Source organism: Pleurodeles waltl, chromosome 7 (genome assembly GCF_031143425.1).
Source record: "Pleurodeles waltl isolate 20211129_DDA chromosome 7, aPleWal1.hap1.20221129, whole genome shotgun sequence".
Classification (NCBI taxonomy): Eukaryota; Metazoa; Chordata; class Amphibia; order Caudata; family Salamandridae; genus Pleurodeles; species Pleurodeles waltl.
Window position 1 is genome coordinate 949,303,789 of NC_090446.1, and position 18,484 is coordinate 949,322,272.

At 47.3% G+C, this 18,484-nt stretch overlaps 1 protein-coding gene across 1 annotated transcript in view; it reads right to left on the bottom strand.

The window, feature by feature from the left end:
- DNAH17 (dynein axonemal heavy chain 17) overlaps positions 1-18,484 on the bottom strand; it is a 7,556,186-nt gene that overhangs the window by 4,538,744 nt on the left and 2,998,958 nt on the right. Inside the window, exon 25 of the mRNA XM_069201738.1 lies at positions 12,390-12,547. Within this exon, the coding sequence (XP_069057839.1) occupies positions 12,390-12,547 (158 nt within the window). The remainder of the gene's footprint in view (positions 1-12,389; positions 12,548-18,484) is intronic.

The window sequence follows — 18,484 nt, forward strand, 5'->3', positions numbered from 1 at the left end:
TATGTAGTGCACGCGTGTAATGGTGTCCCCGCACTCACAAAGTTCAGGGAATTGGCTCTGAACAATGTGGGGGCACCTTGGCTAGTGCCAGGGTGCCCTCACACTAAGTAACTTTGCACCTAACCTTTACCAGGTAAAGGTTAGACATATAGGTGACTTATAAGTTACTTAAGTGCAGTGTAAAATGGCTGTGAAATAACGTGGACGTTATTTCACTCAGGCTGCAGTGGCAGGCCTGTGTAAGAATTGTCAGAGCTCCCTATGGGTGGCAAAAGAAATGCTGCAGCCCATAGGGATCTCCTGGAACCCCAATAGCCTGGGCACCTCAGTACCATATACTAGGGAATTATAAGGGTGTTCCAGTAAGCCAATGTAAATTGTTAAAATTGGTCACTAGCCTGTTAGTGACAATTTGAATGAAATGAGAGAGCATAACCACTGAGGTTCTGGTTAGCAGAGCCTCAGTGAGACAGTTAGGCACTACACAGGGAACACATACATATAGGCCACAAACTTATGAGCACTGGGGTCCTGACTAGCAGGGTCCCAGTGACACATAACAAACATACTGAAAACATAGGGTTTTCACTATGAGCACTGGGCCCTGGCTAGCAGGATCCCAGTGAGACAGTGAAAACACCCTGGCATACACTCACAAACAGGCCAAAAGTGGGGGTAACAAGGCTAGAAAGAGGCTACTTTCTCACACAACCCCCCCCCCAAACGAAGGACAATAAGGCTAACCTTGGCCAGTTGAGACTTTATTGTCTAAGTGGTGATAAGTAGAGAGTAGCTCTGCAATAGACTGGTTACTCCCTTTATCATCCACTATATGGTTACTTCCCTGTGGGGATGTAAACCACCCTGTTTGAAGTTTTTTAGCTAAGCAACAATGTGAAGATGTATTTTCAGAGTTTCTATCAGTAAGTTTTAGTTTAGAGCAGTGGGAATTATCCACTGAACCTATTTGTAATGATGGAAATGCCAGACAGGGATGCTGTCTCAGTAAAGCCATAGCTGGGCAAAAACTTTGTCCATATGGCTGGAAGAGAGAACAGGGATGCTGTTTCTCTTGAGTTGGAGCAGGGCAGGGATGCTGTCCTATGAGCTCCACACTAGGGCAGGGATGCTGTCCTAAGTGATGTGAGGCAGTGCAGGGTTTCTGCACTAAAGTTTCTCTGGGAGGGTTGGAGGGATGCTCCATGTTAACTAAAATGGTGCTCTTTTTCTCACCAATGTTAGTTATCCCACAGAGAGGTACTTCTACCTCAGGGAGTCCAGCTTTGCTAGCTGATGATTCCCTTGGAACAGGTGCCACCCCAGGAGAGGTTTCTCCCACCACAGGAATTGTATCCTGAATGGCAGGGTGGTTAGGGGATACTGTGATACCCTGTTTACCTGTTGATGGAGAGGGATCCTGAGTTTTCAGGCCTTCTCTCCTTTGCTTTTTCATTTCAGTAGAAATGAGAGGGAACAATTCCTCAGGGATGCCCAGCATGGCTGCATGGGCATAAAACTCTACATCAGCCCAACCTGAGGCCTCTAGGTCATTACCTAAGAGACAGTCTACAGGTAAGCTAGGTGATACCACCACCTGCTTAGGGCCAGTAACTCCACCCCAACTAAACTGAATTATAGCTAAGGGAAGAAACTTAGTGGAGTTATGGACATCAATAATTTTATACTGTTGTCCAATGATGTGTTGATCAGGGTGCACTAGGTTTTCAGTCACCAAAGTGATACTGGCACCTGTGTCCCTGTAGGCCAAGGCCTCAACACCATTTATTGAAACTGTCTGCCTGTACTTATCCATTGTAAGGGGACAAGCAGCCAGTGTGGCAAGGCCAATGCCACTAGGTGTGACAGAAACTGTCTTGGGACTGACTACCCCAGTTTCTACTATGGACCCAAAAGTGAACCCAACTACACCCTTAACTTGACTGTTGCCAGCAGTCCCACCACTAGTACCACTACTGCTAGGGGCACTAGAGCTTGATGTATTAGTGGTGGTAGCTCAGGGGGTTTACCTGGACAGGACTTATCCCCTGGCCTATGGCCTCTGTTTTTACACACAAAGCACCAAGGCTTTTTAATGTGTGTGGGTTGAGAAGAAGAGGAAGAATTAGTTTTATCCCCACCCTCTGAAGAGTGTTTAAGATTTGAAGTGGGATCTTTGGTTTTACCCTTATCCCCATGCTTATCTTGAGATTTTTCACCATCTTTCTTCTTATTGCCATCTTTGTCACCCCCTGTATGAACGTTTCTGTTCACCCTTGTTCTGACCCATTTGTCTGCCTTCTTTCCCAATTCTTGGGGAGAGGTCAGATTAGAGTCTACCAGGTACTGGTGCAACAAATCAGACACACAATTATTAAGTATATGCTCTCTCAGGATTGTGTTATACAGGCTTTCATAATCAGTAACTTTACTGCCATGTAACCACCCCTCCAAGGCCTTCACTGAATGGTCAATGAAATCAACCCAGTCTTGTGAAGACTCCTTTTTGGTCTCTCTGAACTTTATCCTGTATTGTTCAGTGGTTAAGCCATAACCATCCAGGAGTGCATTCTTAAGAACTTGGAAATTATTAGCATCATTTTCTTTCACAGTAAGGAGCCTATCCCTACCTTTTCCACTAAATGATAGCCATAGAATAGCAGCCCACTGCCTTTGAGGGACATCCTGTACAACACAGGCCCTCTCAAGTGCAGCAAACCACTTGTTAATGTCATCCCCCTCCTTGTAAGGGGGAACTATCTTGTGCAGATTCCTGGAATCATGCTCTTTTGCAGGATGACTATGGGGAATACTGCTGCTGCCACCATGGGTTTCTAAACCCAGTTTCTGTCTCTCCTTCTCTACTTCTAAAGTCTGTCTATCCAAATCCAGCTGTTGCTTCTTGGGCTTCAGTCTGGTTTGTTCCACTCTCAATCTATTGAGATCCCTTTCTAACAATCTGTCATCAGGGTGGGTGGGAGGGACATGCCTTGAAACAGAAGTATGGTGAGAATGGACAGAAGGAGACCTGTCCCTTACAGAAGCCACCCTAACAGCTTGGCTAACAGAAACATCACTTCCAGTATGGTGAGAATAAATGCTTTTGCTATGATGTGAGACAACACTATTTATATGGTGTGGCTCATCATCATTACCAACTATGCTGGACTGTCTAGTAATGGGCAGGCTAGGAAGTTTCTTTCCTGAATCTTTTCCTGGGGGAGTCCCTGGATCAGATTGAGAACCATTAGCTACTTTTTCAACAGATGGGGCACTTATGGCCTTATCCTGTACTCTAAGCATGTTAATTAACAGTTCTAAGGAAGGATTCTTCCCTACACTCAAACCTCTCTCTATGCAGAGACTCCTTGCTCCTTTCCAGCTAAGGTGATCATATGCAAGTTTGGACAGATCAACATTTTGGCCTGTGCCAGACATTTTTAGAGAGAGTTAAAGTGATAGTAAAAGATAAAAAGTTTGTCAGAGCTTTTAGAAAGACAGAGAAAAAAAACTTTTTAAACTTTTTAGAACTTTTTAGAAAGTTAGAAGTACTTTTCAGCACTTAGAAAAGAGTGAAAAGAGGAAATGCAAAACTTTTTGGCTATGTGTATATACACTGACCTTGTTTTGTATATTTTTCTCTTATGAAAAGTACAATGACAAGAGTGGTAAGTAGTCTCAAAGCACTTATCCCACCGCTGCACAACCAATGTAGGAGGCTGGACTGGCTTGTAGTGAGTACCAAGGGGTACTTGCACCTTGCACCAGGCCCAGGTATCCCTTATTAGTGTGTAGGGTGTCTAGCAGCTTAGGCTGATAGATAATGGTAGCTTAGCAGAGCAGCTTAGGCTGAACTAGGAGACGTGTGAAGCTACTACAGTACCACCTAGTGTCATATGCACAATATCACAAGAAAACACAATACACAGTTATACTAAAAATAAAGGTACTTTATTTTTATGACAATATGCCAAAGTATCTTAGAGTGTACCCTCAGTGAGAGGATAGGAAATATACACAAGATATATATACACAATAGCAAAAATATGCAGTATAGTCTTAGAAAACAGTGCAAACAATGTATAGTTACAATAGGATGCAATGGGGAAACATAGGGATAGGGGCAACACAAACCATATACTCCAAAAGTGGAATGCGAACCACGAATGGACCCCAAACCTATGTGACCTTGTAGAGGGTCGCTGGGACTATTAGAAAATAGTGAGAGTTAGAAAAATAACCCTCCCCAAGACCCTGAAAAGTGAGTGCAAAGTGCACTAAAGTTCCCCTAAGGACAAAGAAGTCGTGTTAGAGGAATAATGCAGGAAAGACACAAACCAACAATGCAACAACTGTGGATTTCCAATCTAGGGTACCTGTGGAACAAGGGGACCAAGTCTAAAAGTCACAAGCAAGTCGGAGATGGGCAGATGCCCAGGAAATGCCAGCTGCGGGTGCAAAGAAGCTTCTACTGGACAGAAGAAGCTGAGGTTTCTGCCAGAATGAAAAGGGCTAGAGACTTCCCCTTTGGTGGACCGATCCCTCTTGCCGTGGAGAGTCGTGCAGAAGTGTTTTCCCGCCGAAATATTGCCAACAAGCCTTGCTAGCTGCAAATCGTGCAGTTAGCGTTTTTGGACGCTGCGGAGGCCCAGGAGGGACCAGGAGGTCGCAAATTGGATCAGCAAAGAGAGGGGATGTCGAGCAAGACAAGGAGTCCTCTCTGAAGCCAGTAGCACCCAGAAAAGTGCCAGGAACAGGCACTACAAGGATGTGTGAAACAGTGCTCGCCGAAGTTGCACAAAGGAGTCCCACGTCGCCGGAGACCAACTTAGAAAGTCGTGCAATGCAGGTTAGAGTGCCGTGGACCCAGGCTTGGCTGTGCACAAAGGATTTCCGCCGGAAGTGCACAGGGGCCGGAGTAGCTGCAAAAGTCGCGGTTCCCAGCAATGCAGCCCAGCGAGGTGAGGCAAGGACTTACCTCCACCAAACTTGGACTGAAGAGTCACTGGACTGTCGGGGTCACTTGGACAGAGTTGCTGGATTCGAGGGACCTCGCTCGTCGTGCTGAGAGGAGACCCAAGGGACCGGTAATGCAGCTTTTTGGTGCCTGCGGTTGCAGGGGGAAGATTCCGTCGACCCACGGGAGATTTCTTCTGAGCTTCTGGTGCAGAGAGGAGGCAGACTACCCCCACAGCATGCACAAGCAGGAAAACAGTCGAGAAGGCGGCAGGATCAGCGTTACAGAGTTGCAGTAGTCGTCTTTGCTACTATGTTGCAGGTTTGCAGGCTTCCAGCGCGGTCAGCAGTCGATTCCTTGGCAGAAGGTGAAGAGAGAGATGCAGAGGAACTCGGATGAGCTCTTGCATTCGTTATCTAAAGTTTCCCCAGAGACAGAGACCCTAAATAGCCAGAAAAGAGGGTTTGGCTACCTAGGAGAGAGGATAGGCTACTAACACCTGAAGGAGCCTATCAGAAGGAGTCTCTGACGTCACCTGGTGGCACTGGCCACTCAGAGCAGTCCAGTGTGCCAGCAGCACCTCTGTTTCCAAGATGGCAGAGGTCTGGAGCACACTGGAGGAGCTCCCAGGGGAGGTGCAGGTCAGGGGAGTGGTCACTCCCCTTTCCTTTGTCCAGTTTCGCGCCAGAGCAGGGCTAAGGGGTCCCCTGAACCGGTGTAGACTGGCTTATGCAGAATTGGGCACCTCTGTGCCCAACAAAGCATTTCCAGAGGCTGGGGGAGGCTACTCCTCCCCTGCCTTCACACCATTTTCCAAAGGGAGAGGGTGTCACACCCTCTCTCAGAGGAAGTTCTTTGTTCTGCCATCCTGGGCCAGGCCTGGCTGGACCCCAGGAGGGCAGATGCCTGTCTGAGGGGTTGGCAGCAGCAGCAGCTGCAGTGAAACCCCAGGAAGGGCAGTTTGGCAGTACCAGGGTCTGTGCTACAGACCACTGGGATCATGGGATTGTGCCAACTATGCCAGGATGGCATAGAGGGGGCAATTCCATGATCATAGACATGTTACATGGCCATACTCTGAGTTACCATTGTGAAGCTACATATAGGTAGTGACCTATATGTAGTGCACGCGTGTAATGGTGTCCCCGCACTCACAAAGTTCAGGGAATTGGCTCTGAACAATGTGGGGGCACCTTGGCTAGTGCCAGGGTGCCCTCACACTAAGTAACTTTGCACCTAACCTTTACCAGGTAAAGGTTAGACATATAGGTGACTTATAAGTTACTTAAGTGCAGTGTAAAATGGCTGTGAAATAACGTGGACGTTATTTCACTCAGGCTGCAGTGGCAGGCCTGTGTAAGAATTGTCAGAGCTCCCTATGGGTGGCAAAAGAAATGCTGCAGCCCATAGGGATCTCCTGGAACCCCAATACCCTGGGCACCTCAGTACCATATACTAGGGAATTATAAGGGTGTTCCAGTAAGCCAATGTAAATTGTTAAAATTGGTCACTAGCCTGTTAGTGACAATTTGAATGAAATGAGAGAGCATAACCACTGAGGTTCTGGTTAGCAGAGCCTCAGTGAGACAGTTAGGCACTACACAGGGAACACATACATATAGGCCACAAACTTATGAGCACTGGGGTCCTGACTAGCAGGGTCCCAGTGACACATAACAAACATACTGAAAACATAGGTTTTTCACTATGAGCACTGGGCCCTGGCTAGCAGGATCCCAGTGAGACAGTGAAAACACCCTGGCATACACTCACAAACAGGCCAAAAGTGGGGGTAACAAGGCTAGAAAGAGGCTACTTTCTCACATCCGCCAATGCCAGAATGGCATTGGGGTGACAATTCCATGATCTTAGACATGTTACATGGGCATGTTCGGAGTTACCATTGTGACGCTATACATAGGTAGTGACCAATGTACAGTGCACGTGTAATGGTGTCCCGCACTCACAAAGTACGGAGAATTTGCCCTGAACGATGTGGGGGCACCTTGGCTAGTGCCAGGGTGCCCACACAGTAAGTAACTTTGCACCCAACCTTCACAGGGTGAAGGTTAGACATATAGTTGACTTATAAGTTACTTAAGTGCAGTGGTAAATGGCTGTGAAATAACGTGGACGTTATTTCACGCAGGCTGCAGTGGCAGGCCTGTGTAAGAATTGTCAGAGCTCCCTATGGGTGGCAAAAGAAATGCTGCAGCCCATAGTGATCTCCTGGAACCACAATACCCTGGGTACCTCAGTACCATATGCTAGGGAATTATATGGGTGTACCAGTATGCCAATGTGAATTGGTAAATTTAGTCACTAGCCTGTTAGTGACAAATTTGGGAAGCAGAGAGAGCATAACCACTGAGGTTCTGGTTAGCAGAGCCTCAGTGAGACAGGTAGGCATCACACAAGGAACACATACAGGGCACATACTTATGAGCACTGGGGCCCTGCCTGGCAGGGTCCCAGTGACACATAGACTAAAACAACATATATACAGTGAAATATGGGGGTAACATGCCAGGCAAGATGGTACTTTCCTACAGTGACTTCCGACCCGAAATCTCGCCTGCATGCCATGGGACATCTTTTGCATCACGCAGGAACCCACTGGCATCTTCTTAGGGTGCATTCTTGCAGTCTTTGACTACCCAGTGACTCTTCTTTTGCACCCTCTTCTGGGTTGGCAGGGGCTCCTGTCCTTCCTGGAACTTTTTTGACTTCTGGATTGGGTCCCCTTCCTTTGGAGGTCTTCATGTCCAATAATCCAGCAGTTGTTCTTTGCAGACTTGGTTGGCTGCTGCAAAATCCCAAAAACGAGGTGTATTGTGTCCTAAGGAAATTTGCAGTACTTTACTCCTGCTTTTCTGGGCTCTGGTGTGGGGTAATTTACTTACCTTTTCTGTATTCTTACTCTCCCAGAGATTCTGCACACACTACACTTGTCTGGACAGAATTTGTGATTCACATTCCACTTTCTTAGTATGTGGTTTGTGTTGCCCCTAGCCCTATTTTCTCCCATTATATTCTATAGGATTTCCTACTGTTGGCATTGTTCTATGACTAGTTACTTGTCTAATTTTGGTGTCTAGTGTATATATTATGTATAATACGTACCTCCAGAATGAGTATTGTCTCTAAGATATTTTTGGTACTGTGTCACCCAAATAAATACCTTTATTTTTGGTAACACTGAGTATTGTCTTTACTTTTGTATAAGTACTGTGTAACTATAAGTGGTACTGCAAGAGCTTTGCATGTTTCCTAGTTCAGCATAAGTTGCCATGCTATAGCTACCTCTATCAGCCTAGGCTGCTTGAACACTACTACTTCACTAATAAGGGATAGCTGGACCTGGTATAAGGTGTAAGTACCCAAGGCACTCACTACAAATCAGGCCTGCCTCCTATACCAGTGCTCACACATCTCTTCACCAGCAATGAATGCACAGCAGTGTTATCCCTTAGTAAGTCCAGCAGGCAGGTGCAAGTCATGCATTTCAAGATCATACACAACTTTCAGAGGGTAGTTGGTAATACTTCATTTATTCAGAGCTAACTTTCACTTCTTAACAGGTTCAGTTCAGCTCTTCCCAAAGAGCAGTAGAATGTTTTCTAGCAATCTGTATGTCGCAGGCTTGTGGAAAACCAGTTGTAGGAGGCTGGACTGGCTTGTAGTGAGTACCAAGGGGTACTTGCACCTTGCACCAGGCCCAGTTATCCCTTATTAGTGTATAGGGTGTCTAGCAGCTTAGGCTGATAGATAATGGTAGCTTAGCAGAGCAGCTTAGGCTGAACTAGGAGACGTGTGAAGCCACTACAGTACCACTTAGTGTCATATGCACAATATCATAAGAAAACACAATACACAGTTATACTAAAAATAAAGGTACTTTATTTTTATGACAATATGCCAAAGTATCTTAGAGTGTACCCTCAGTGAGAGGATAGGAAATATACACAAGATATATATACACAATAGCAAAAATATGCAGTATAGTCTTAGAAAACAGTGCAAACAATGTATAGTTACAATAGGATGCAATGGGGAAACATAGGGATAGGGGCAACACAAACCATATACTCCAAAAGTGGAATGCGAACCACGAATGGACCCCAAACCTATGTGACCTTGTAGAGGGTCGCTGGGACTATTAGAAAATAGTGAGAGTTAGAAAAATAACCCTCCCCAAGACCCTGATAAGTGAGTGCAAAGTGCACTAAAGTTCCCCTAAGGACAAAATAGTCGTGTTAGAGGGAAAATGCAAGGAAAACACAAATCAGCAATGCAACAACGATGGATTCCTGACTGAGGGTACCTGTGGAACAAGGGGACCAAGTCCAAAAGTCACAAGCAACTCGGAGATGAGCAGATGCCCAAGAAATGCCAGCGGTTGGTGCAAAGAAGCTCTTACTAGGCTGAAGAACTGTGAATACTGCAGGAACGACAAGGGCTAGAGACTTCCCCTTTGGAGGATGGATCCACCACGCCTTGGAGAGTCGTGCAGAAGTGTTTTCCCGCCGGATGGACGCCAACAAGCCTTGCTACACGCAAATCGTGCGTTTGGCGTTTTTGGACGCTGCTGGGGCCCAGGAGGGACCAGGAGGTCGCAAATTGGACCTGCAGAGAGAAGGGACGTCGAGCAAGACAAAGAGCCCTCACTGAAGCAGGTAGCACCCGGAGAAGTGCCAGAAACAGGCACTACGAGGATGCGTGAAATGGTGCTCGCCGAAGTTGCACAAAGGAGTCCCACGTCGCCGGAGACCAACTTAGAAAGTCGTGCAATGCAGGTTAGAGTGCCGTGGACCCAGGCTTGGCTGTGCACGAAGGATTTCCGCCGGAAGTGCACAGGGGCCGGAGTAGCTTGCAAAGTCGCGGTTCCCAGCAATGCAGCCCAGCGAGGTGAGGCAAGGACTTACCTCCACCAAACTTGGGCTGAAGAGTCACTGGACTGTGGGGGTCACTTGGACGGTGTCGCTGGATTCGAGGGACCTCGCTCGTCGTGCTGAGAGGAGACCCAAGGGACCGGTAATGCAGCTTTTTGGTGCCTGCGGTTGCAGGGGGAAGATTCCGTCGACCCACGGGAGATTTCTTCGGAGCTTCTGGTGCAGAGAGGAGGCAGACTACCCCCACAGCATGCACAAGCAGGAAAACAGTCGAGAAGGCGGCAGGATCAGCGTTACAGAGTTGCAGTAGTCGTCTTTGCTACTATGTTGCAGGTTTGCAGGCTTCCAGCGCGGTCAGCGGTCGATTCCTTATCAGAAGGTGAAGAGAGAGATGCAGAGGAACTCGGCTGAGCTCATGCATTCGTTATCTAAAGTTTCCCCAGAGACAGAGACCCTAAATAGCCAGAAAAGAGGGTTTGGCTACCTAGGAGAGAGGAAAGGCTACTAACACCTGAAGGAGCCTATCAGCAGGAGTCTCTGACGTCACCTGGTGGCACTGGCCACTCAGAGCAGTCCAGTGTGCCAGCAGCACCTCTGTTTCCAAGATGGCAGAGGTCTGGAGCACACTGGAGGAGCTCTGGACACCTCCCAGGGGAGGTGCAGGTCAGGGGAGTGGTCACTCCCCTTTCCTTTGTCCAGTTTCGCGCCAGAGCAGGGGCTAAGGGGTCCCTGAACCGGTGTAGACTGGCTTATGCAGAATTGGGCACATCTGTGCCCAACAAAGCATTTCCAGAGGCTGGGGGAGGCTACTCCTCCCCTGCCTTCACACCATTTTCCAAAGGGAGAGAGTGTCACACCCTCTCTCAGAGGAAGTTCTTTGTTCTGCCATCCTGGGCCAGGCCTGGCTGGACCCCAGGAGGGCAGCTGCCTGTCTGAGGGGTTGGCAGCAGCAGCAGCTGCAGTGAAACCCCAGGAAGGGCAGTCTGGCAGTACCAGGGTCTGTGCTACAGACCACTGGGATCATGGAATTGTACCAACAATGCCAGGATGGCATAGAGGGGGCAATTCCATGATCATAGACATGTTACATGGCCATATTCGGAGTTACCATGGTGAAGCTACATATAGGTAGTGACCTATATGTAGTGCACGCGTGTAATGGTGTCCCCGCACTCACAAAGTTCAGTGAATTGGCTCTGAACAATGTGGGGGCACCTTGGCTAGTGCCAGGGTGCCCTCACACTAAGTAACTTTGCACCTAACCTTTACCAGGTAAAGGTTAGACATATAGGTGACTTATAAGTTACTTAAGTGCAGTGTAAAATGGCTGTGAAATAACGTAGATGTTATTTCACTCAGGCTGCAGTGGCAGGCCTGTGTAAGAATTGTCAGAGCTCCCTATGGGTGGCAAAAGAAATGCTGCAGCCCATAGGGATCTCCTGGAACCCCAATACCCTGGGTACCTCAGTACCATATACTAGGGAATTATAAGGGTGTTCCAGTAAGCCAATGTAAATTGGTAAAAATGGTCACTAGCCTGTCAGTGACAATTTGGAAAGAAATGAGAGAGCATAACCACTGAGGTTCTGATTAGCAGAGCCTCAGTGAGACAGTTAGGCACCACACAGGGAACATATACATGCACACCTATGAGCACTGGGGCCCTGTGTGACAGGGTCCCAGTGACACATACATATAGGCCACAAACCTATGAGCACTGGGGTCCTGACCAGCAGGATCCCAGTGACACATAACAAACATACTGAAAACATAGTGTTTTCACTATGAGCACTGAGGCCTGGCTATCAGGATCCCAGTGAGACAGTGAAAACAGTGACAAACACCCTGACATACACTCACAAACAGGCCAAAAGTGGGGGTAACAAGGCTAGAAAGAGGCTACCTTCTCACACCAGTAAGGTCAGTCAGTAAGTCAAGATAGGTTTTATGGTATCATTTAAGTTATGCCTGCTTCTAAGTCGTCATAAAACCTGCCATGGCTCACTCTCCTTGCCCAGCATTTGCTTCTGACAGAACACCATGCCGAAGCTACATGCATATTACCCTGTCACATTGAGCTATGCATTTTCAACAGCAAGCAGCTGAGTGATATTATTAGTGCTATAAGCCAGATCATGTGTGCACCCTGATACTTACTGGATGGTCCAGCCTTCCCATGCCCCATTCTTAAGGGAAAAACAGCATATTCAAGTCTCCCTTTTTTTGTTCATAGCATTTTTGGATGCTGAGAGAGGTAAAAGGCCACTAAATGACTGTCATTCTGTCGGCTCAGTGGCATCATGGAGCTCAAACCCAAACAATGCTTCCTAAAAGAATCAGGTTTTAATGAGTTTCGGGAGCGCCCTCTAATGATGGAGGGATTCAAGGATTCGTTTTTATACTTGCTAGACAACATTCAGTCTAGTAAACTAGCATTGCAAGTAACATTTTCTGATACACGCTAAAGATGTCTGCTACAAATCTGTGACAGCAATGTAAGTACCCAGTCACCAGTTGTATTTTAATGAACACTGTCTTCATACCTGAATAAGGCCTTTAAATTTTCAGGTAGCTCGGCACGGCCAGCATACCCTGGGTTCATGGTAATGAACATTCCGACTGTTGGTACAAGAGTAATCATGTCCCCAAGAAAATAAAACGTTTTCTTTTTTGCACGAATGGCATCTTGAACACATTTCACCTAAAATAAAAATGCTTAGTGTTAGTAAAAACTGTATAGTATATCTTTACAAGCATAAGCCACAGAAAGAGGTAAGGGTTATTTAAGTTTGAAACCATTGGTTTTGGTAGATAATGAGTTTTCTATGCACAGTTTCTGTAGGAAGCTGGCGCAGTATATACTATCTCAGAGTTAGAGATAGTGTGCACAGAGTCCAGGTGTTCCCCAAGAGGCTTGACAGAGGCAATAATAGATAACACTAATGCTCCATTTGTGGTAGTGTGGTTGAGCAGTTAGGCTTATCAGAAGGTAGTGTTAAGCATTTGTTGTACACACACAAGCAATAAGTGAAAACACACATTCAGTGACTTAACTCAGACCAATAGGTTTATTTATAGAAAAATATTATTTTCTTTATTTTAGAACCACAATATTCAAATTGCAGGTAAGTACATTAAATGTAAGTTACCTTGCATAGGTATACACAGGACTTTGAATAAAAACAGTAATGTACATAGTTTGGCATAAAACGTCAATAAGCTATTTTAAAAGTGGACACTGCAAAATTCAACAGTTTCCGGGGGAGGTAAGTATAAGTTGATTAGTATGGTGAGTAAGGAATGGTTTCTTACCTGTAACTCCAGTTCTCTCGTAGGGGTATTTCCATGATAGTCATAAGCACTGAATAGTTCCGCGCGCCTGCGGGGACCCCGGAGCACTGTTGTGTAGTATATTCTTAAGTGCAATCATCAGCTCCTTGACAAAAAAGGGCTGTGAAAAACACTTAAGAATAACAATGTGCAGCCTATGTGAACAGCTACACAGGCCAAATTGTTAGAAGAAAAAACAGTTGTAGTGTAATAAAGTAAAGTCTTCCTGTTTCCCATCATGCACAGCAAAAGGCAGTTGCCTCAGTTCTTTTTTCCGGCTCCTGCTGACAGGACCCTGAAGCATTGAGCTCTACCTCACAAAAGCTTTTGTGACAGAAATTCATTGAAATATCTTCTGAATTTCATTTTCACTCGACGTTTTTACCTTTGAGTGATCATTTTCTACTGATTTCTGTTAAATTTCTAGTTAGAAATGCCTTCACTTTTTGATAAATGTCCTTCTTGTGGAAGAAAGAAGGCTAAAACAGATCCACATAGGGTCTGTATAATTTGTCTTCCATCCAGCCACAAACCGGAGTCGTGTGACATTTGTAAAACCTTCTCTAGAAGAACCCTTCGTGATAGAGAGAAGATCCGACTTCAGGCGAGAGAGGACAGGAGAAAAAGTGGCCATTCCACTACAGAGCGAGGAGAAGGTCAGACTTCTACCAGGGCTCAACCTGTTTCCTCCATGACTCCTTCCAGACCTGCTGAAAAACGACATAGATCTCCGACGACGTCGAGAGCGTCGACGTCGAAGCAGGGAACGGCGCCAACATGTTCGCCGTCGAGGAGTGCTTCGCCGGCGAGAAAAAGGCATCGTTCGCCGTCGACAGCTATTTCGCCGTCGAGGCGGCGAAGACACCCGACGTCGAGAGGATCTGGGTCGCCGTCGACACGGCGAACACAGTCAACGCCAAGGAGATCCGAGTCGGGCTCGCCGTCGACACGGCGAGGGAGGTCGCCGTCGAGAGAGAGTGTTCGCCGTCGGAGGCGTTCACCGTCACTGCACCGACGTCGAGCTTCGTCGTCGAGAGGTTCTCAGCAGCGAGACGAGTTGACGTCTAGAGGCACTCGCCGTCACCGCAGTTCGACGTCGAGGAGTGCTTCGACGTCGAGAAGACCATCTAAGAGGCCTAGAAGGGTTTATACAACCTCGGAATCCTCGGCCTCGCTTATCCTACTTCCAGCATCGCCACAGGTCTCGCAAAGGCAGTCGCCGTTACCACAGACGCCGGTAACACCTACGGCTCCTCTTCCGGCGCCTCCTCCAGAACCTGTTCCGAGGACTCCAACGCGATCTGCAGGGCGTTCTGGTTATTCCTCGAGGCGTACATCTACCTCTAGGCACCGTCGTCAGGAATCACATCATGGACATTCTTCATCGTCCACACGAGACTACTCTCCAACCTTATCGGACTCACCGCCCCAAGAGTGTCTCCCATAGATGATGTCAACACATTTCAGGAGGTCTTAGTAAGAGGGGCAACCAAGCTGAATATCCCGCTAGCAGCTCCGGCCCCATCGACATCAGTGATCTTTGAGACCTTGCATCAAAGGACATCTTCACGACCTTTACTTCCACTGGTTCTGGGTCTTATTGAGCCAGCAATGGACATTTTTCTCACGCCGGCTACAACAAAGTCTGCTCCTTCCAGACTCATTAAAAAGTACCGTCCACCAGAGCAAGATCCTCTATTCTTGAGGTCGGACCCAGTACCAGACTCGGTAGTTATAGTGGCAGCGAAGAAATCGCATTCGACGTCACCGTCTTCCTCTGCTCCCCCAGACAAAGAGAGCAGAAAGATCGATGCTGCAGGAAGAAAAGTATGCTTGACGGCATCCATCACCATGAAAGCAGCCAGTGCCACTGCTTTATTAGGGAGATATGATCGATCCCTCTGGGACTCTATACTGCAGTTCGCGGAGCATCTCCCTAGGGACAAAAGGGAAGATTTCCTAGAGGTCGTGAGCGAGGGAGCTATGGTTTCTAACCAGATTATAAGTGCTGCGGCGGATTCTTCAACACTATCCGCACATAACTATGCTCATGGTATAGCGCTCAGGAGACATGCATGGCTGCGGCTTACATCGCTTAAACCCGAAGCACAGCAGAGGATACAGAACCTGCCTTTCTCAGGCTCCACTTTGTTCGGCTCTCATGCCGATGATGAGATGGCCAGAATGAAGTCGGAGCTGGATACCCTGAAAGCGGTAGGCATGGAGCGACCTAAAGAACAGCGAAAAGGATTCCGCCCATATCAAAGAAGACTGTTCACCCACAGGTATCAGGCTCCACATTGGACGTCTTCACGCCCTCAGCAACAGCAGCAGCAGCAGCATCAGAGGGGCTTCTCCAGAAGGTCGACAAGGGGTCGTTCAACACCTCAGACCCAGACACCTCGACAAGCTCCCACGTCTAAGCCCTGAATCTTTGCTTCCCCCTCCTCCGTTACCCACTCCGGTAGGGGGAAGTATCTCAAATCATCTGGACGAGTGGCAACGCATCCCAACAGACGCCTGGGTATTGAATATTGTGAGACATGGTTACGCTCTCAGATTCACCAGTTCTCCACCATCTGTTCCACCCAAAACAGCCAACCACCATCTCGAAGCTCTGCAGTTAGAGGTCAATATCCTATTGCAGAAAAGAGCCATAGAACCCGTTCCCATCAGCCAACAAGGGAAGGGGATTTATTCGAGATATTTCCTTGTACCGAAAAAAGACAAACAAGAGTTTCGTCCCATCTTAGATCTGAGGACAGCAAACAAATGGATTCGCAAAGAAAAATTCAGGATGTTAGCCTTACACCAAATTTACCCACATCTACGTCAGGGCGACTGGCTATGTGCGATAGATCTTTGCGACGCTTACTTTCATATCCCAGTAACCAAGACACACCGAAAATTCCTAAGGTTCACCGTCGGAAAACGCCATTACCAATTTGCAGTTCTACCTTTCGGCCTAAAATCAGCGCCAAGAACTTTTTCCAAATGCATGGCGGTAGTAGCCGCCCACTTGAGGAAACAGCGAATATTCGTCTACCCCTATCTAGACGATTGGCTCATAAAGGCCTCCAGCTGTCTCGAGGCACAGCAGCATTTCGAATGGACTCTACAACTGCTACAAAAACTTGGTCTTCAAGTCAATCTTCTGAAATCTACAGCAACACCTGTTCAGAGGTTGCATTACTTAGGGGCCATTGTAGATACCAGGCTAGGAAAGGTGTTTCCTTCGGAGGAACGACGGTTATCGATTCTCCAAAAGTGCAAACAACTGCAGGAAAGACCTCAAGCCACTGCAAGAATAATAGCTTCTCTACTGGGCTCGATGGCGTCTTGTATCCATCTGGTTCCCAATGCTCGCCTCCATATGAGACCATTGCAGGAAAATCTAGAGGATCAGTGGTGTCAACTGAGGGACGATTGGGAGAACAAAGTCCTTCTTTCTCCTCACACCCTACAATCCCTGAAGTGGTGGTGTTTACCCAGCAATCTCTTGGTGGGGATTCCGTTCCAACAACGGCCTCCATCTCAAACCATCGTAACAGATGCGTCACTGCTCGGATGGGGGGCGCACATGGAACATCTTCGAGTCCAAGGCGAGTGGTCACAGAGAGAGAGTCTCTATCACATCAACCTGCTGGAACTTCGCGCAGTCCACCTTGCGCTCAAAGCCTTTCTTCCCTCTCTGAGAACGGAAACTCTCCTTCTTCAGACAGACAACGTGGCCACTATGTACTACGTGAACAAACAAGGAGGCACCAGGTCCAGAATTTTATCCAGAGAGGCTCAGACAATCTGGCATTGGCTTCTAGCCAGGAACCTGTCGCTAGTGGCAACTCACCTGCCCGGCATCCAGAATGTTCAAGCGGATGCCCTCAGTCGGGTAATGAACGAGAACCACGAATGGGTACTACACGACGACGTCGTTCATTCCATTTTCGCACTCTGGGGTACACCCTCTACAGACCTATTCGCAACCCCAGAAAACAAAAAATGCCAAAACTTCGCCTCCAGATATTACCATCCAGGGACACTGGGGAATGCCCTGTGGATAAGCTGGTCAGGAGCATTTCTTTACGCCTTTCCACCGCTTCCCCTGATTCCGGCGGTCCTCCAGAAGCTGTCCAATGCTCAGACCAAAATGATCCTAATTGCTCCGGAGTGGCCACGCCAGTGGTGGTTCCCAGACCTTCTTCACCGGTCACTCAAACCACACATCAGGCTACCATATCGTCCGGACCTTCTCACGAAGTTCAGAGGGCAGATATCTCATCCCAACCCCTCATCGTTGAGTTTGGCAGCATGGCTCCTGAGCTAGTGCAATATGGACACTTGAACCTACCTCAGGACTGTATGGAAATTCTGAAGGAAGCAAAACGCCCTTCCACACGATCAGCCTATGCAAGCAAGTGGAAGAGATTCTGCATTTGGTGTTTACACAACAACATTGACCCGGTTTCCTGTGGAGAACAATCTATCCTGCCATACTTGTTAAGTTTGGCAAAATCGGGCTTACAACTGTCATCAATAAAAGTTCACTTGGCGGCGATAACGGCATACAGAAAGAGTCCTTCACAAACGTCCTTTTTTCGGATTCCGATTATTAAGGATTTCCTAGAAGGTTTAAAGAAGGTTTTTCCTCCCATTAGAAAGCCTTCTCCTCCATGGGAACTGAACGTTGTCTTATCACGTCTGATGCTGACGCCATTCGAACCGATACACAAGGCATCGCTGCAGCATCTCACATGGAAAGCTGCTTTTCTGGTGGCAATCACTTCAGCGCGTAGGGTCAGCGAAATCCAGGCCCTTTGCGCTCAGGAACCCTACACGGTTTTTCATTCTACAAAAGTGGTAATGAGAACTCATCCAAAATTTCTACCTAAGGTAGTCTCCGACTTCCATGTGAACCAAACAATTTCATTACCGACTTTCTTTCAGAATCCAGCTACTCCTGCTGAGAGAACTCTGCACTCTCTGGATGTAAAGAGAGTATTGAAATTTTACTTGGACAGGACAAAAAGCTTACGAAAATCACAACAGCTTTTTATTAACTATGGCCCAATCAGAACAGGTTTGGGCACATCTAAACAATCTTTATCCAGGTGGATTGTTTCATGTATAATGTTATGTTATCAGTTAGCAAACAAATCCCTTGGTGGTAGGCCAAAAGCCCACTCTACCAGAGGGAAAGCAGCTACTGTAGCCTTGATGAGAAATGTCCCTTTGGCAGAAATATGCAAGGCTGCCACTTGGAGGTCGGTCCATACCTTTACTAAGCATTACTGCCTTGATATAGACGCTA